Source organism: Plectropomus leopardus, chromosome 4 (assembly GCF_008729295.1).
Source record: "Plectropomus leopardus isolate mb chromosome 4, YSFRI_Pleo_2.0, whole genome shotgun sequence".
Lineage (NCBI taxonomy): Eukaryota > Metazoa > Chordata > Actinopteri > Perciformes > Serranidae > Plectropomus > Plectropomus leopardus.
The window spans coordinates 14,140,793-14,155,905 of NC_056466.1; the positions used below are offsets into that span (position 1 = coordinate 14,140,793).

Sequence of the window (15,113 nt, forward strand, 5' to 3'; positions counted from 1 at the left end):
TTTCTGTTGTGGAATTAACATCATATTGTGCATACTCTTAATGTGATTGCCCACCAGTAGATGAAAACATTAAGTACACTCATTTTCAGCTTCATATTCATTCATTGTGCAAAATAAGAAAAATACTTAGTGTTGATGTTTTGTGATATTGGCAGAAATTAGCGTGTTGGCCAATTCTGATATTTAATTTTGACACAAAATATCATGATAATATGATGATCATGATCACGATAATATGCCGTATCGGTCATGAACCCGATAATATGCCGTAACAACCCCCCCCCCACCCCTACCAAGTATTGATACATTAACATCACGTTGAAAAAAATTATCAGCTACTAACCATAAAATTAAAGCCTTGCAAACTGTAAAGATTGCATTTTTACTTGTGTAAAACACTGCCAATATTGTTGGCAACATTAAACTATTTACCAGAAATCTATTCTTTTTCACTGCTGTAAAACAGTAGGTAACAGTGGCTGCACAGTGCGATTTGCTGTGTTATGACCCCAAAATAAACTTTGTCAACAATTAATCGGTACTTGGCGTCCATGTGTTGAACAATATTGCCAGACAAAATGTTGCAATACTATGCTATATCCCCCCCCCCCCACCCACCCCCACCTCTACATACCTTTCATATACCTGTTCTGTAAAAGTTGCTTACATAATTAAACATCTGACTCAAGTTTGCAGGGGAGTAAACAGTTTTTTTTACATCATTGCCTGCATAATGTAACAAAATGAAAGCATTTTTTCCTCCCGCTCTGCTCTTTATGTTTTTGAATGGCCCTTTGTGTCCTCATGTGTGTGAAGAGGTTCAGAGGTAGCTAGTTATTAAAGAGGATATCTTTTTGCTGCTCATTTGATCCCCATCTCTATGCCCTAATCCTCGTCCTGTCTAAATTGCTCCTCTGGCAATTGTGATTGTGTACTAGCCAGGCTAAGAGCTCTTAACAAACACACACAATCCCAACACCCTCCACGTATGTATTTGAATAATGTGTGTGTGTGTGTGTGTGTGTGTGTGTGTGTGTATGTACACACGTGTGTACTTGCATATCCCCCTCCCACCCTTTGTCTCTCCCAGGGCTGAGAATGAGTGATAAATTCACCCCTTAATCTCTTTCTGGATTCTTCCACATGCAGGGTTTAGGTCAATTGAATGTAACCCTTGCCTAGTGACAGTGAATATCTATTAGGCTGTAAATAAAAGAATAGGATTTCCGACTGTTAGTTAATGAGCTGTGTATTCCTTAAGGGTAAACACGGCATGCAGATCACCAAAAGAGCAAAAGCTGCCGTACTTTATGAGAAGGGGGGCGGTGCTTATGATTCTTCTCGTCCTCTGTAATCAGTGCTGTTCTGCTTATTTTACACGAATGTTGTTTGCCACCTATGTAGCTGAAAATGTAAAAATAAATTGAATTAAAGTGGTCACTTTACTGTCCTTTAGAAGTAGCGAATCAAAAGCATCTTGACTTGCTGACCTCTGACTTCATAATAGGGCTGGGTGATTAATCAAATTTTATTTGTGTTACTGGCTTCCAACAATTATGAAAACAAGGTAATCGAGATAAAACAATTCTCTTTCATAAAAATGCTATCTTTTATCTTGTGTAATAAATCCAGCACTCCCATGATCTTAACAGAGGAGCTCAGTGTTGTCAATTTGGTGATTCTCCCACTAGATTTAGCGACTTTTCAGACCATATTGTAACTTCATTTCTGAAAAGTGACTAGGGACAAATTTAGCAACTTATTCTGACGATCAGGGAAGAAGAGATTAATATATTTATATTAGTGGTGGGCAGTATATACAGGTATTGACAATAACTGGGATATTTTAAAAATTTAATATTGACATGTTAATAATACACAAATGATAATATTGTGTGAATAGTCCAGTGCCTCTGAAATCTTTTCCCTTTCTTTACCATTTTTACTATCTGCTTCCCCAGTGCCATCTAGTTCCCTTTTTACGATCCATTAAGCGTAAATGCTCTTTTAGATCGCTTTTGTACAGTTATGATTACAGTCTCTCTACCCCCTGACGCTCATATTTTGAGTGTAATTTATTCCAAAGTAGAGACAAAAAGCACCTTAAACAAAGTTGAAGATTCATTTCTCTGATAGCCTTATAATTTTCTTTTTCAAATTCTCTTCAGATAACCTGATAATATATTTGTTATGAACTCTTGGCGACAAAAATTATGTAGTGAAAATCTGATATTGTGACAGCCCAGGTACAATATATATTATGTTGTGATTCATTCCCATGCATACTACTCAGAGTAATCACAGTACACGACTCCTCCGCTGTGTTTATGTATTATATATGATTTATTTATCTTTTTTTAAAATTCATTTATTTTTGTATTCATGCATTTCTGTTTTTCACTTGAATGGCATGTAAAGGTCAACATCCACTGTTAAAAAGAAAGTTTTTTGAAAGCTCAGTAAATGCATGTTTCCAAAGTCAATGAATAATCGTGTTAAATAATCCTGATTTTCCTCAGTAATAACCAAACAATTGTGATTATTATTTTTGCCATAATTTAGCAGTCCTACTTCATGGCCAACTCACACTTTTACTTTTTAAAGTGAAACAGTTTATGCATTAGACTCATGAGATTGTGAGTTGATAAACCAGTGTTCGCTCTGGGTCGATTTATATAAAACATTGTTTTTCTGTTTTCTTCATCACTATTCTAATCTGTATGGGCTGTATCAATGTCTCCTTGGAATTTCTGAATGTCTGAGCTCGGCTTGTGTATATTTGATGTTGCTAATGGACAAATAGCTACAGTGCACAGTCTAGGTGCAAGCCTCCAACAGCTCATTCGGTACTCTCCTGCGATAACCACCACTTGCTTTGTAAACTGCACCTGGTCCACCTGTGTGACATTAAGAGTGAAGAGTGGAGATGTTTGGCGCAATTCAACATTGTTCACGTGTGATTACCCTTGTTACTGTAATGCACTTGAGTGTTTTCGTATGTTATGTTTTTGTGCACACACTGTACTTCTTGGCTGCTTGGCTATATTATGTTCTGTCCAAGAGCGAGTTGTACTTTGCTTTTTTTTTTCTCTTATATTTTGTTTTTGTGTACTGCGAGTTCTCCTGTCTCCAGCTCTCTCTCATCTGACCATCTATTCCAAGGTCAGCTTTTCAGCAGGCTTACAAGGGAATGATACAGAAGATTATTGCCTCGATCAATAAGCTCAAAATGAAGCAAAGGGGAGTTTACTTTATTGACTTTCTCGTGTACAGTGGCAGTTTTAACATTTAATTGTCTCTCTGTATTTAGAGCAAACTCCCATTTAGTGCCCGACAACTGTGCCATCCCAGGCCTTCCTCGTCTCGCTTGCCATTCACTCGGGCACCATTTGAAACAGCCCCTCGTAGCTTAATTATTAACAGTGTTATGCTGCCCTGTTGTACTGTGAGACATTCAGAAAGCAAATAAATAAATGAATGGCTGTATTTTCAGCAGCGCTCTGTCTTTCTCTCTCTGATGCATGATTCTCTGTCTGTGGAGATTTTAGCAAAACTTGGGGTACGTTTGGTATCAAAGCTGTGTTCCCTCAGCTTTCAATCGACAGGGCAACAAACCCTCAGGTCCACATTCCTACAAGGGAGCGTGAGGCGAAACCGAAGAGAATCTGAGTGTGTCAAACTCAATATTCCTCCATAATGTACTAGGCCTCTCTGGCGCATGCTTGATCAATTTCATTTATTCATCTGCCAGGCAGAGCTATCCCTCTTGTTTTTCTATATCCATTTCATCATCCTCTTCTTTTTTTATTCCTCCTTCTCCTCCCCCTTCAGGCCGTGGCCAGTGAAATACTTTTAGACGTTCAAGAGGTCAAGCAGCAGTTGATGAAGAGGAGGAGGTTGAGGCAGGCCAACGCTGTGGCAGCAAAGGGCGGCCTCTCAGCCAAGTCTATGATCAAAGCCAAGTCCATCGCTGCCTCCATCCTCAATATGTCAGAGAATGATCTCGCAGACATAATGGACACTGACCAGGTAAGGCCAAGGGACAGTGGGTCAACATTTCACATAAACGCTAACTTTAGGATCTATATCAAACCTAGATTATGCCCAGAGCGCTCAATATACCTATGATAGATTTTCTCTACTGTAAAATTTCAAAACATCCTTAAAGTTTTCCGGGGCTTTTGTTTAGTGATTGCACCAGAAGACTGGGAAAGATATTGTATCATCAATATCAACGTGTTGGGCATCTTTGTCAAGTGAGACTAAATTAGGTGCGATAGTAACTATGGCTTATTGTCTGGGAACAGAAGCTGCAAGTTGGCATTGGTGTAGAAGAGGAAATATGGAGAAAAAGAAACCTTCAGTTCGCAGTTCATTTCGCCTCTATCTAACAGTATTTAGCCTTGCTGGAAATCTCTGTTTCTGCCTGACCTTCTCTTATTGATGGGTAGATAGATTCTGGCAAGTAAGCAAGGTTGAACCACACACCAAGTCATGTCACTAATAAGTTGGGAAGTTTTAGTGCAATAGAGAAGGATGTGGCTTCATGTTTAAAGCCGGTGTTCTTGCTCTAGACGAGATCAAAAACCTGTCAACACCTGCAGCACCTGTCAGCTTGATATAAGATTTAATATGGCACAAGTTGAGTAAGTACAACTCTTTTCTTTCAGCTGAAAGAAGTCATTGAACTGAAAATCCTTGCTATCGACTGTTGTCCACTTGCAAAAGTCTGAGTTTCACACTCTTTTCCAACTCTGTGGGTGCCATAGATCATACCCCGCCATGTCATCAATTAGCAATCCCATGTTACAATCAACCTCCCATCCCTGGGGACTTCCTCCCATCTATCACGAGATGAGAGAGGGCGCACCAGGCACTTACTCACACTTGAAACCAATTTTAGCCCTTTGCAGCCCAGCTCCACCCAGGAGATGACAGGGAACAGTTTCTCACTTGACGAAAAGTCCCCCTCATCAGAGCTGAAACCTCTGCGTGTAAAATCACTCTCTCCTCCTCACCACTTGTTTTCTCTGTCGTATTAATAGCAGTTAATGGCATGCTGCTTGGTGCCCGAACTTGATGGGTGTGTTTTTTTTCTCTTTTGTTAATTGAACATTCATACATCACAGAGCTGTCAAGAATGCACAGGCCCACCAGAGAATTGTAAATGTTGTGTCGCAGAGTGAGGTTTATAGTTAAGGTGTGAGGATGTGTTACTGAATTTAATTTTGAATGTTGGAAAAAGATCAATGGTATCAATGGTTGATAAAGATAGGGATAAATGCTTTGTTTTTGTACATGCATCTGTGTAAGATTAGGGCTGTACATGACTCAGAATTATGTCAGTTGAATCAGATTTGATGGATTCTGCAGGACATTCAGGGTGACAGCCACGTTACCAAAACACAGAAAACAAGCCAAGTTTGCCCTCCAAGCCAATGAGTGCTACCTACCCTAACAACGAATCAGAAATGTGCAACATTTTTTCCTGACACTAGATATCAAACAAAGGCCAGAGACTGTATCGAATCAGGTTGCTGTGAGATGGAAATTCACCACTTCTGATCAGGATGAAGAAGATAATATTATCTCAGAACCTCATCAGGCAAAACCTTTCTGTCTCCAGCCATCTACCTCCGTCTCACTCACACCCATGCCTCATTTCCAAACAGTGCTTGGTACATATGTGAGTCAACTGGAAGTCCATTCCAATGAGAACCATAGTGATCTTTGATGTGTTTGTAAAACTCATCTACCATTTTATTTTTGGCCCAGAATTTGCCTGCACTGTATGCACTATGCCAAAAGAGTTTGCATAATAATAAACTAACTAAAAGACTGATTAATGAAATACAGCCTTATATATACTGTACATTTTTATACATAAAAAGTTTGACGGTATATTTAGCTAGCTAACACTGGTAGCATGTCAGCTGTGTAACATAAAGGATGCGTGCATAGTGGCTCATACACCTTTTAGGAAAATATATGACCATATTCATAATTGGTCCTCTTTTTGTCCCTGTACTATTCCATGCACATAACATATGACTGGATAGTGAAAACAGTAAAAAGTAAACAATAGTGATAGCGTTTCTAACCATTAGTAAGGAGATTCACTTCATTGCGTTTAACATTAGGGTCTGTACCATGTTAACTACAAAAATATGGGCACAAAACAAAAACTGTGTTGAAACAAGGCATCACCCTGAGTTTATGTTAACAGCTGCCTGTACCGAGGAGCAGCAATAAAGTGAGAAGCGCTCACTCTGCAGCTACATTTAGGGGCGGAAACATCCCCAGAAATGTCCTACACACTAACTGACCAAAACAAAACCAAGATCGAGTGCTCAACTCAAAAAAATCTTAGTTGAGTGAGCGGTAAATGACTGATTTGAATCTTTGACTTTCAGGGGGGCAGCTCTAGTACAGATGTGTGTTTAGGTGTGTGTCATCAAAAAAATAAGAGCCAATTTAAATGCACACCAATTGAAATTCCTGCTGCACACATTCACAGATTTGCAGATGTGTGTCTGTATGTAGATGTTACATAACTTTATCTTAGCTCTGCAGATAAGGCGTCACCAAAAATGGATCTATGGTATATCACTCTCCACAACCTGAACTGAGGCTGGTTTCTGAAACATTTTGACACAATGTTGAAAATTATTTAAAATTTTGCTACTGAGTTGGAAGTTTCATGACATGATACCTGTTTCAGAGTTATGGTTTCTTTCTCCCTTGCTTAAAGGGATGTACGAAGCTTTTGCAGAACCTTTGTAGAGATTGTATGCTTTTTCTTTGGACTTGAAGACGTGACATGAGGTTATCAGGATGTCCCAGCAGTCTTCAACAAGTCCAACACATAGCAAGTGTATTCATTTATTCACTTGGTTGTGCACTACCAGTGTGCTGAATGAGAGCTCAGGGCTCAATGGGATTGTTTTTACTTTTCGGTTTTACTTTTAAATGAGAATACTTTCCAACATGGCTTCTTTTCTTCAGTTTGTCAACAATATTTGCAGAGGTTTTTAGCAGTGTAAGGGCACCGGTACTTCGGTTTGAAATCAATGAATTTTTGAATTTCAGGCGTATCAAAATTTCCAAATGAATTATTCCTGGTTGTTGTTATCTTTTAGGAGAATTTTGGGAACAGATGACCTTCCTGTAATGACTACCATCTTTTCCAAAGGCTGCATATTTGCTTTCTTCCAGAGCATCAGTCTTGGTTTGTTGATTTGTCCCTGCAAAGAAATCTGAGCTTTTGCTGGAGGTGTTTTACTGAACCGAAATGCGGTTGTGACAAGATTATTTGTGCAGCTGGTTCTGTAGTTACAGACAGCATACTGAAAGTGTTCTCAGCTATTTCATGGGAAAAAAAGTTCACTTGTTTTCTGGGTTTTTAATTTATGAATCGATTTTTAAAGCTTTTAAAAGTCATGCTCAAACTTAAAGCTGCTCCCTAATGCACAAGCACATGTACAAACACACAAAATCAATGTGATGTATGTATATAGATGCAAAGAAGGCGTTTATGTTTGCACAGACATAACCACTCCACACATGCTTACACACATGTATCACGCTGCACACTGTTATTTGCCTCTGTCCATTCCATAGCGTGCAACAGAGCACCAGAGAGGGCCGAACAGCTCCAGGCTCCCCTGGCAACTTGTTGTGGAGTTAATGATCCAGATGTAATAAGGCTGTAATTGCCAGGCCAGTTTGTTTTGCACCTAATGTTTGATGGAGGGTCAGTGCTTTGTTATATATCTACCAAGGGTGGGCAAGCACGCTCACTCTCACGCACATACACTCTTTCAAACACTGTGCTCACCCCTGTGGGAGGCTTGTAGGCATGTAGTCACAAAAAGGCCTCTCTCACCCTCTTTTTCTCTCTCGCTAATATAACCATAGACGCTCCCCACTTCTGTGCTCTACCTACTACTCAGTTACTCGGAGCACCAGGCACAATTAGGCATGGACTGAAATTAGCCCAGACCAACTGCTCTCACCAAGGATCACACTTAGAGGATACCAGGAGGCTGGGGAACGCCAGTGAGAAACACATGTCTAATCCAAATGTCAACTCTCGAGACTTTACTCATTGCCATGGATATGACCAATGCCAAAATATTTTGTTGTTTGAAATTTGTGCAGAAGACAGGGTTCCTACGCAGTATGAATAAGTATAGGATTGGATTTTATTAATTTCCACATATAGATAAATTTAAAAAAAGGTGTGTGGAAAAATTGTGTTTCAGACCATTGCCTCTGTTTTGCTCTCTAAAATATAAAATACAGGCTTTCTAAAAATAAATTGATCATACAAACAGCACATTTTTTTCGTGGTTTTATAAATAATGGATCAACCAATTGTAGACTGACTGAATTGTAGACAATTTGAGGCTTCGAGTTCAGCATTTTGGCTGTTGCCATTTTGATTTGGGGTTTTTTTTGCAGCCAAAAGTGACCGTATTTAGATAAGAGGCTAGAGCTGGAGGAGCGAGGGGCGGATCTGACTCAGACAGTAGCGAGCAACGCCTCCCAGGCAGCCTTTCACGCGAGCGGCTCGCCATTAATTATGCCTGACCTCAAGCCTTAAAAAAAAAATATAAACGGGTGACTTACGTAAATATTCACCCCCCGTACAGTTGTCATGAACAGGCAAATTAACTATAGAGGCCAAAACGGAGACTGGAGACCTTAAGTGGCCATTCAAGGAACTGCAGTTTTTGGCACTTAAATTTAATTTTCCAGCTTCCAAGGTTGCCGCTTGGTTTAGAGCAGGCAGCCAGTGCAGCCACAATGTTGACCACTATGTGAAAGAGTGTGGGCCAAAGCGAGCTTGAATGTTATTGAAGGTAAGGCAAGTAACTAAGTATGGCATGCAACTGAATGCAGTCTCCAACACAAGTTGCTCGATGCCGTGACACCAAAACCTCACACCTCTGTCCCAAGTGCCTTATAACTGAAGCTGCAACTGGAATCTGAAAGTTTTTTTTTGTTGTTGGATGAGAGTCAACATTTACTTGTCTGACTCACATTAATATTGCTATGAATACTGGGTGATTTTCAGAACGCGTTCTAGTGAAGTCATCACCTTGAGCGCACAAAAAGTTCATTATAAAATCTGCATGAGCCCCCTTGTGGACTTGTGGCATTGGACAGCTCCTGCAGTCCCAGACTTCACAGGATTGTGCCCGTTAGGACTGCCAGTGTGCAAGCGCAGGGACTTTAAGATTCAGCCACACACACACTTTTCTCCCCCTCCCTCCCTCCCTGCGTCCCCATGAGGCAGTGCAAGGCTCGTCACCTCATTTCCAGCAGCAACACCTGGGGGTTGCAGTGAAGAGGTAACACTTTAGTGCTGAGGTGTACATGGCCAAGCAGCCGCTCTTCTTTCTGTTCATTAGCAGTAACAAGGCTACCACTCTGTTAGGTCTTTATACATGAGTAGCATGCAAACGTATACTGGCACACTTTGCCACTGAGTCTCCAGAGAGCTGCTACAAGGTCCTTGCTGGTGTGATGGCGGCTGCAATTCTACCCTCAAAGAAGAGACTCAACATGGCCAATCTAAAGATACAGCAGCTAGTTCTCTCCAGAAACACCAAGTATCTTTAGTCTGATTCACTTGAAATTTGAACTGTCTAACTACATTTAAAACACTAAGCCTCCAGGGATTTATTGAAGTTATTCTCTTCAAACATCGGCATGGTTTCTGTCATCATGAGCATCTTTAATCCTGTCATTGAAATATTTGTATTTGCTGTTTTGTTTGCAGGGAGCAGGTACCCGTTCAGAGAGTCCAGGAGACCAGGAGTGGCTGGACCACCTCAACCACATCCTCCAGCAGAAGGTCAGGTTACACCCATCTGCAATAATGATCATATTAGTTACTCCTTTCTACACATACACAAGCGATTAGCAGCCTCTCTTTATTGTAAAATGAAAATCTGGCCAAGCCCATTTTAGTTGCAGTGTAGATTTATAGAACGACTGCTTTCAGGTGTCAAAAGGTCACAGAAGATTATTTTTTCTTCTTGAAGTTTATGGCAACAAAAATACATTGAAATAAAGCAAAGTGATAATCAAAAATTACATATTCTTGAAAAAAAGTAAATAAAAAAAGAAAATCAAATTTTCTTATGATTCTTTAATAAGAGGGGCAACAAACTGTCATCATTATGAAGTTCATTACAAAAACATTTTTGTTTTGTAATTAGTGGTTTCTCTTGTTTACTTTAGAAATAGTCACACGTTTAACTGCTTTCTGAATTAACTATACAGTATTCTTGACATTGTTATAATAACAAAAGTAAATGTTTATTTATTAAAGAGAAGTGCCTAAAAAAGTAATATTTTGTGATATATTGACTTCTCTCTGATAATTTAGTTTTAAGAAAAATTGATTTAAGTTTCATTTCCACTCAAGAGTTTAATGATGGTGTTACTTTGTGTAAAATGCTGAGGGGCTATAGGCATTTCTTTAGAGCAACTGCATGCTTTTTCAAGCTTGTTTTGTAGGTGTTTACATTTCCATTATGGATGGACAGTTTTTTGTTCATTTTTTGCTCATACTAAATATTTTGGGGCACCAGTTTCTCCCAAAAACAGTAAATGGAAGATGAATTTTTAGTTCCTATCCCAATGTGTCACGCTCCAGGCCCTGAAAAAAAAAACAAAACAATGATGCAAAAGATAAAACAAAGAAAAGCAACTACATCCTCAGTGTGTGTGCGTGTGTGTGTGTGTGTGTGTGAGTGAGAGAGAGACGGTCTTTGTGTGCACAGCCACTCATCTGTGAGTGCTCTGCTGGAGCTTTACTCGAGTGCTGTCAACGTCTGCTCGCTGTGATATGTGTATGATTGAGAGTGTCGAGTGTGTGTATGTGTGTCTTGTCTGTGTTCTTGTCAGCGGCTGCCGCAGGCACTCATGCGTCGCCTCCGCACCACGACACACACCAGACACTGTTCTCTTGTTCCCCAGATCTTCTCCTGACCTTTCCACCTTCCTCTCCCCCTCCCACACTAACACACACACAACACTACTGAATCCATGTTTTTCCCTTCTAGCTGGACAGCTCTCAGTCCCTGTTCTCTGTCTCTCTCTGCCATCCTCCACTGTCCTGCATTCCTCTCTCTCCCTCTCTCTCTTTCTCTCTCTCTCTCTGGCTCAGACCCCGAGGCAGCTTGTTAGTGGGGAACTAAATATTGATTTGGCGGGCCTGTCGATGCCGGGAGAATGAGCTAGTGTCCACTAGAGACCTCGGCACTGGCAGCCTGCTATCGACGTTTTCCGTGGGCAGAACAGGGGTGGTGGAAGGGGGAGGGAGCGGAGGAGCTGGTGTGGGGAGTGGAGGAGGAGAAGAGTGGAGTATGACAAGGCTGAGACTCGCCCCTAGGTCTCTGCGGGGACCGCTGGGACCACCGCAGTCATCCCCCCTCACTGCAACAGACTTTTTCTATCCCCTTTCAAGTCCATCTTGTTCTGTTTTTTGTCTGTTTATTTATTTCTAATTTTTCCTCATCTCTGTGTCTCAGTTTCTTGTCTGGTTTCTAACAGCGTGCTGTCGTATCAAGGGGACACCAGACTGTCTCTGCATGTGTCTCTCGCATTTCTTTTTTTTCTGAAAGGCTGGTGTGACATCTCACACACTAAGAGAGCAGGGAAGGAGTCTATGAAGACACTTTCAGCGCTTGTCTGTTGGGTAATTAAGGTAGATCTCCTCATTTGACATATTGAAGACCACTATAATAACGTGCCTGTACTACACATGTCCGCTGATGCCAAGAAGCGAGCGCTCTCTTAGTGAGGGAATGCACTTCAAGAACTGTCACAATGTACCCCTCTGCCTCTCTACTCTCTGTCATAGCTTATGAAGGGCTCACCAAGCAGAACATCTGTGAAGTGAAATGGCCTGGCCTGTCACCCCTTCCTGTGACACTAATAACACACTCCCCTAATAGTGATATGATCTTACCCCCAAGCTGCACTCGCACACACTTCTTCAGATAAAAAGACACAGAGACAGAAATAGACCCAGTGAAAGGAAAGATGAGAGAGAGATCCATGTCCTTAACTGGCTGGCTGTCACTGAAAGAGGATGAGGATGTGTCCATCTGCGCGTGTATGTCTAGTTATGTGTACGTACTCCTGTGTGCATGTGCACCCACACGACAGCCTCATCTTGTCACTGTCAGTGCCTAATGGAGCTGCCAGTGGGACAGCACTTTATTATCTCAGTGGCCCTGTCAATAGCAAACCCATCACTCACTCTGTGTGTGTGTGTGTGTGCAGATGTGAAAAAGCTCAAAAGTGGTATGTATGTGTGCATCTGTGTCTCTGTGTGTGGGCCATTGTTCGCTATCACTGTCGCGCGTCGCCACGTGTCAGCATAACAAGAAAGAGAGACATCCTTGACACCCGAGCAAATAGTGTGTTGCAGGCATGGAGATTCGTGACGTGCATGCGTCGAGTTACCGCTCCCTTCGTGTCGAAGAAGTGGCATACATTTCTGGATTCCCCTCATCATTGCCCCACACGTCCTCTCAAAACCAAATGAAACATTGCATTCATTTCCTCGTCTCTCACCTCCACTGGTGAGTTAATGAAATCAAACCCTACGCCTCTCAGTGGAGAGCCACCATAAGCGCCGCTCATAGCCAGGATCGAGGGACGGTGCTATCTAATAATCATGAGCAGGCCAGGGGGTGTACTGTATGGCTCCACCGCAACCCACCATGAATAAGGCCAGCAGAGAAGATGGAGTGTCCATGTGGGCCATGGGGTCCAGGCACCGGCCCGGGGAAGCATTGATTTAATTGCCTTTGGTTTATTTGTGGAGTCCTAATTATTGACTGGAGGTAGAATTTAATGGGCCAAGTCTTTATGAAGACAGGGAAATGACTGGCTTCTGCTGCTGGCCAATAATGAACAGGAGGAGCATGTGCATGCAAGCGTGCGCACATGCATGCAAACACACGCGGCTCCCTCCAGATCATTTTTCAGACTCATTTTGTACACACACATACCCATCTCAAGCCTCATGACAGCATAATAACATTTAAAAAGTCATTGACTCTGTTGATTTCTTTACGAGAGGACAGTGGTTTGGTTTACTGGTATGGGGTGGCGCTGAGGGCCTGCTAATATTTACTTCACAATCACACCCCAGGGAGACGTACAAGCATCACTTCTTATCAGCCTCCAAACTATAACAAGCAGGTGGACATTACATTAAGACAGTAGTAGAGGCAGGCTGGACCAATCTGGACTGGACTTGTTATAAAACATCAGAGGGGTTTATGGCTGCACTACAGGGCTGAAATTTTTCCTGTAATTTCAAACCCTTATTGAACTTTGGGGAGGGGTTGCTGTAGCTTATTGCTACAATGGTAATGGCATCATTTATCTAAAGTTAAATAACAGACTTTATTCCTGTCGCTTCTTGTCAAAGCTTCTCACCATGTTGGTAGTTCCTCAGGGCATTACATCATTAACCCTCGGTATTAAAGACATCAGAGGCTCCACGCCTTACAGTGCTAACACAGTGAGAAAGTTTTCTATTGTTGTCGGTGCTGTGAGGGTGAGGGGTAGTGTGTTGTGTTGTGTGGCTCATTATGCCTCTGTAATGACAAGGAACAGCTCTGAGTCCTACATTTCCCTCTGAAGGAAAGTGACTCTAATTAAGCCTCATTTAATGATTGAGCTAATTAAATCAGCGACTCTTTTTCTGTCTCTGTAAGTGCGTCTGTATGTGTGTGGAGGGGACTCGAGCCCGAGACTTTGTACTGTAAATATGTCATTGAACAGTGGTGGCGACGTGGAGGGGGGATCCCAGGAGGAGACTGGTGTTAGAGTTGTTGTTAATAGCAGAGAACACTGTGACTTATTTGGTGCGTTCAACTTGCATTTTACATAAATAGAAACAGCAGATGCAGCTTTTTTGGTGCTGTTGCTTAGCTATTTAACTGTTGGGGTGATTACTTAAAAGAACAGTGTGCAAGATTCAGGGGGATTTAGTGGCACCTAGCGGTGAGAACTGCAGCTTGCAAAGAGCTGAAACTTCTGTCAGAATTCCTTTACTATTCATTGTCCAGGAGGTTTTTACCAAGAGCCGAATTATCTGCAGAGTTCTCTGTCTCTCCAGAACAAACAGAACAGGTGATTTAAACCGGTAAAAACACTAAATACAGCAGTTTCACATTACAAATCACTAGCCAAGCAGCTGCTAATTAAGCTCACCCTTTTTCTCTGAAGACTTAAGCTCCAAACGTCCAGGAGGTTTTTACCGGGAGCTGAAGTATCTGCATAGGTCTCTAATTCTCCAACACACCAAATACAGCAGTTGCACATTAAAAAAATCAGTATTTCCTCAACACTTTTTTGCACATCAGAGAAGGGCTGCTAGCCGGCAGCTGCCAATGTGTACTTTTTTTTTTTACCTCTGAAAACTTAGGATCTAGACGTTCAGGAGGTTTTCACTGGGAGCTGAATTATCTGCGGAGGTTTCTTCCTCTCCAAATTAAATAGAACCGTGATTTAAACCAATTGAAAAAACAGAATAAATCAGTTTCACGTTAAAAAGCAATATTTTGTGATGCTACTTATTGCAGAGGGGCCGCTAACTACAGTGGCTGATGTATCTGATTCAGGTGTACTTTTAGGTACCAATATTTGGCACATTGATTTAATGTAAATTGGCATTCCTTAATATTGACATAATTTGGTTGATACACTTAAAAGTACAGAGTACCCAGCCCTATTTATGATGCAAAAAATGTATTACTAATATAAAATTCTTTGACTTGGAGGAAAGGTCTGAGGGATCAGGTAGCATCTAGCCGTGAGGTTGCAGACTGACTGGATACTTTTCCCTTTCCAATTGTGTAGTATAACTTACGGTTTCCTTCAGGTAATGTAAACATTGTGAAAAAGCCCTATCTCGAACAATTTGACCATTCTGAGCTACTGTAAAAACATGTAGATATGACAGCTCATTAAAAACATAGATAGATAAAAAACACAACAATTTTGATTTTCAGGTGATTGTACACTTATCACGTAAAATATAACAATTAATTTCTGCCACGATATCCCCCTAAATC

At 41.3% G+C, this 15,113-nt stretch overlaps 1 protein-coding gene across 1 annotated transcript in view; it reads left to right on the forward strand.

Annotated features, from left to right (window-relative positions):
* Window positions 1–15,113, forward strand: part of cntln (centlein, centrosomal protein) — a 103,100-nt gene that overhangs the window by 79,874 nt on the left and 8,113 nt on the right. Inside the window, exons 25-26 of the mRNA XM_042485352.1 lie at window positions 3,832–4,029; window positions 9,788–9,862. Coding sequence (XP_042341286.1) covers window positions 3,832–4,029; window positions 9,788–9,862 — 273 coding nt within the window. The remainder of the gene's footprint in view (window positions 1–3,831; window positions 4,030–9,787; window positions 9,863–15,113) is intronic.